Source organism: Semicossyphus pulcher, unplaced genomic scaffold (assembly GCF_022749685.1).
Source record: "Semicossyphus pulcher isolate SPU_LCO1_2020_fin unplaced genomic scaffold, fSemPul1.0.p SCAF_23, whole genome shotgun sequence".
NCBI classification, from domain to species: domain Eukaryota; kingdom Metazoa; phylum Chordata; class Actinopteri; order Labriformes; family Labridae; genus Semicossyphus; species Semicossyphus pulcher.
This window is the reverse complement of record NW_027211697.1, coordinates 5,539,881-5,544,831: the sequence shown is the minus strand read 5'-3', so window position 1 is coordinate 5,544,831 and position 4,951 is coordinate 5,539,881. Positions and strand designations below refer to the sequence as shown.

The 4,951-nt window shown below is 39.9% G+C and overlaps 1 protein-coding gene across 1 annotated transcript; it reads left to right on the top strand.

Moving 5' to 3' along the window:
- Window positions 1-334: 334 nt before the first annotated feature.
- hspb9 (heat shock protein, alpha-crystallin-related, 9) lies at window positions 335-1,909 on the top strand. Its single transcript, XM_069674688.1, has 2 exons — window positions 335-721; window positions 1,337-1,909. Exons 1-2 carry the CDS (start codon window positions 498-500, stop codon window positions 1,776-1,778), a joined length of 666 nt encoding a protein of 221 aa, XP_069530789.1. The 5' UTR covers window positions 335-497; the 3' UTR covers window positions 1,779-1,909.
- Window positions 1,910-4,951: the final 3,042 nt, after the last annotated feature.

The following is a 4,951-nucleotide window of genomic DNA, read 5'->3' as shown; positions in this document are numbered from 1 at the left end:
AACAAAACTCTTTCTATTGTCATCAGTTCTCTGTTACATGAAGAGCTAGTTTTTTTTTCCTTTAACACAATCGCTAAATCGGTTCCTGCATCATATATTTGGAAGTGAATATCAGATAGGACTGTGGTGTGAGCACAGCTACATGCACAAAAACCCGAACAGGATATGACCATGAGCTGTCTTTAGCCTTTTGATGAGTTGCAGGTCATTCCTTGCTCGCACATTCTAACAAACAGCAGTGAGCTCATGGGGTTTAAATAGCACTGTGGGAGGGGATCACGACAGCTGGGATATATAAGGAGGAGAAACCCTTTAGATGTCCCAAAGCCCCAGAAAGAAGATTCAAAAGGAGTAGAACCATCTCACTCTTCACCAGAGCTGAAATATATCAAGTCTGAAAAGGGGAACCTGCTTCCAAAAGACAGAGGATAAGATACACGACCCTCACAGGTTGCTTTGTATAAAAGATTTAGTAAGGAATTGTCTCCGACACTGACATGATGTCCCAGCAAGCAGCCTTGACCAGCCTGTTCGGTGATGACCCTTTCTTCAGCCAGGAGCGGCTTCTGTGGCCGCTGCGTCACGAGGCCCTCTCCTCACTGCAGCCAGACTTCTTCAACAGGAGAACCAAGCTGGCTGACAGTCTCCTGAGGGAGCTCCATGATGGCCCTCACCTGCTCGGACTTTCCCAGTTGCCCCTAATGTCCAACACTTTGGCGAGGTATGTACAGTAACTGTTGATTAAGTTGTGGATATAACAGATTGGTTTTGTTTATTTCAAACTTGATATGGTTTGCTTTGATCCAAATCTGTTAATTAGTTGGGAAAGTTGGTGCTTTTTCCCATTGTTTGTTTATTTCAAGAAAATGAAAATGAATACCTTCCTAAGTCTTGTGAGAACCTACTCAGAGTTTGTTTGATGTTGGGTGGTCATAGGTCATTGTGAGGTCATATTTACTTAAATATCAAGAAAGGAACTTTATTTTTATTAAACAAAGATCAAAACTCCATTCTTTTCTGCCTTGCTGCTTGCAGCTTTTTATGGCAGTCCTTTACATCGCAGCATGTAAAGCTCAGCTAGAAACAGGAGCTGCTTATTTTAAACTTAAAACTTAAAAAACCTAAGCGCATGATAAACTCAGTTTAACTCCTAGCAGTTGTTAGGTATCAACACAACAATCATGTTTTCAGTTCTGCCAATAATTGAATCTTACTAAGGGGGAAAATGAATCAGTCTGATTCCAAAGTGTTAATTAACACAGAAGACGCCCTTAGACCCCAATGCATTCATGAAGTCATGAAGCTGATTCTGATCAAGATCTTGATTCGCTTTCAGACTTAGTGATGGTGAGCAGCGGAGAGAGACTTCCAGCACTGAGCTACAAAAAGAAAACAACGACGACCTCCTGGTGACCCTAGATGCTCGTGGTTATTCCCCCAATGACATCACTGTCAAGCTGGAGGGGCGAAGCCTGGCAGTGGTTGCCATGAAGCAGGCCGGAGCAGAAAAGAGCCAGTCGTGCTCCTCTTCCTCCTCCTGCGCCGCCTTCTGCTCATCTGCCTCGTCAAAGATGGGATTTGTCCAGAAGATCGATCTACCTGCTCACCTCGATCTCTCCGGCCTCTCCTGTTCCCTGATGGATGATGGACAGCTGTGTATCCACGCCCCTGTTGCCAAACAACAGAACAGTGAAGAGAGCCAGGTGCCCAATCGCTTTAGGACATCGCTGGAGTTTCCCATTACCAAAGACAAGACAGAGGAGGAACACACAGATTAATGCACAACACACACACCACACACAATCACATGAACAAACAAACACACACACTCACACACACTTCCACGAAAAGACTTTCTATAACAAGTAAATGAAAAGAATATTTATTTTGTAACTCTTTGCAATTTGTATAAACTGTTGAAATAAAATAAAGAGTTTGATTTTTTTAAAAGTTCATTCTGTTCTAACAGTCGTTTTCTGCATGGTGCAGGGATTTATTACTAAAAAGAAAATTACTTTTATTTACTTTTGTGACCACATGATGGTGCCAGCTACCCACACAGAGCATGGACAAGCAAGATGGAGAGAGAGGAGAAGACAGACGGTTGTTGGAAAAAAACACACACATACGCTGTTGTTAAATGTTTGATGAGTCCTGCCCTGAAGGTGTCAAAACAGAGGAAAGGAGAAACAAAGACATTAAAAAAACAGTAGGGGATATTTCAGGAGAAGAGAAGAGAAGAGAATAATAATGTTTTAAAGATCTTAGCTCATCAATATTACAAAATGGTTAACAGCTGTTTATAACAAGCAGTCTGCCGTATATCCACTTTTACAGCAACATTTTAAAAGATTTGTATAAACAAATCATAAAGGACATTTTTCCAATTCGCTTTTGTGATAATAAGAAGACCAGCAAAGACATGGGCGTCATTATGAGCACCACCACCATGAATTCTATAACCAACTACTGTAGCTGTTTTGCCTGAATGAATCTGGCATTGAGACAGGCTGGTGTTGTGGTTACAATTAGACTAGTCAGTGGCAATAGCCACAGTATGGGGGGTGTCCTGTGGCAAAACATCTTTTTAGAGGTTGTTCCCATATAGGAGCTTGTCTTTTTCAAAACTTTGTCAATGTGCAAAAACCCCTCACACCTGACTGTCATGATACCAAGCTGTCGAACTATATTAAATCTGAAGACTAGCAACATGGCTAAAGGGATTTTCCAATGACAGACAAAGAAGCAAAAAGATCTACATAAACTTAAGTATATAGGTCAAGAAAAGTTCATGTCAATCATCGACCATTGAAGGATATTTTTTCACGCATGGTACCAATAATTAAAAATTTTACTGTTTCTGTTTTAATGAAAGTTTTATTACAATTGTATTTTCTTTTGTTCTGTCTGTATACATCTATCCATCTATGCCTCTAAATCTTACTGTCTTGCCCTAAATTTTTTCATAATTATACTAACGGAATTTTTTATCATCACAGGCTCTACAGGGGTTCATTGTGTGTAGGTGTATGTGATTGTGACTGTACATGGATTTATGTTATCTGTGTATGAGTGTTTGCATGTGCGTAAGATCAAGTCTTGCTTCGGGACCAAATGTGCTTACTTATGTACAATGACGTGCTGGAGTAGGGGTAAGCGTAAAGTGTGTGTGTGTGTGTGTGTGTGTGTGTGTGTGTGTGTCTGTGTAAAGGTGTGTAAACGTGTAGAACATGACGATCCCTTGGCATCTGCATTGCGACTTGTCCCCCACCATCACCAACACATTGGTAAGCAAACACACACACAAACACTTTGTGAGAAATGACTGCACATTTTCCATGACGACAGTTCTGTGGTCATAATGATGATGAATTCTCCAGCCCACTGACGTTGTAAACTTTGTTTCTCCTGGATACAGACTTCCTCAGAGGAGGAAGCTGTTTACACTGGCAGCCAATTCACTCTAAACATGCATTACTCTCATCTCAATAATCTGATTTGTGCTCGTGTGTACTCCAGTCAGAGCGTTCCTTTAGTTGCTTTCTCAAAAGGCATGAAATGCACTATATTTGTTTACAACAGGCAGCAAGGGCAAACTAAAAAAAAGAAAGAAAAGAAAAGTCTATATGCTGTTGGTTTTACCTGTAGAAGGTGGTAGGCATTTCAAGGCCTACTCAATTTATCCCTGTTATTATAATTTTAGTGAATTCTATAATTGATAGTAGCAAGTTTTTGGGCCTCATGTACAGACATTTTTGTATAGTTATCCCAATTATTTGTAGCAGTAATACTACTTTTAAAATGAATATTTGAACTTGTTAAGAAAGTACACAACTTTTAATCTGAAGGAAATCAAACATCGTAAATAATATTTTGATAATAATCAGTCTCATTCTCTGGGTTGCAAGTTCTAAATAAATGTACTGTCTCCACTTAAAAATTAGACACAGAGACCAACTTTGGCGATAAATTAAGCCTTTTAATTTAATATATGATGATTACCGGTGAACAAACTAATGAGGTAGTGAATACGCAGACAATACCAAATGTGTGGTGATTAATGGTAAATCATAATTGGCCCGTTATAGTCCTGAAGGCATTAATTTAGGTTTAGGTACTATTTTTAAGTACAACATCATGTGTAATCACAGCAGCATCGGAGATTTAATACCGACTTGTTGCAACGTTGTCTCACAGAGGAACTTTCTCAGTTGGGGTCCTGACTGGTTCCAATCAACTCCAGCAGGTTGTGGCCAATGACCTAGTTTTTCTTTTCTGAACCTTATTGGTTTTTCTCTTGGAGATTTATGCTTGCCAGCGTTTCCTGGAAAAATTCAGTGTCTTCCTGTTTTGCATTTTTCTTTGTCAATTTAATTCGATACTCTGCTTTTGGGTCCTCTCCTTTTTTGGTAAACCAAACATGACAATTTGATGCAGCAAGAGTCCAAAAAGGTGTCGCCAGATTTACGATGCGACTCTGTTTTTTTAGGGTGAGAAAGAGGGAGGTGTGTGTGTGGGGGGGGGATAAGTACTCTGCTGCTGTAAGTAGTAATAATCCCCCTTTGTGTTGTTTAAAGGTCCATTTAATGGGAGTGGAATGTGGACACTTAGGGATCTTGGAGAAAGATTCTTCCACTGGCAGGGGTTATGGACATGTAGTGCTCAATGTTGCATTCAACATCCTCACCAATTCTCAGAACAGTAAAGATTTGTCTAAAACTCATTGTTTTGGAACTTCTAAATCCATCAGCTCAGAGGCAGGTGACATGATCATTAGCATAACTGATGTAAAATTGAACGTGTTCTGCTCACAGTTAGTATATCCTAAAGACATGATCATTAGCACAGTTGATGCAAGATTGAGTGTGATCTTTAAATGGTGAATGGACATGGACTGAACTTATATAGCGCTTTTCTAGCCTTCTGACCACTCAAAGCTGTTTACACTACA

What these genes read in the sequence shown, in the direction of transcription:
- hspb9 (XM_069674688.1), top strand. Translation starts at nt 498, where the DNA reads ATGATGTCCCAGCAAGCAGCCTTGACCAGCCTGTTCGGTGATGACCCT. An exon ending in ATGTCCAACACTTTGGCGAG is followed by an intron (nt 722 to 1,336) that starts GTATGTACAGTA and finishes ATTCGCTTTCAG; the next exon opens with ACTTAGTGATGGTGAGCAGC.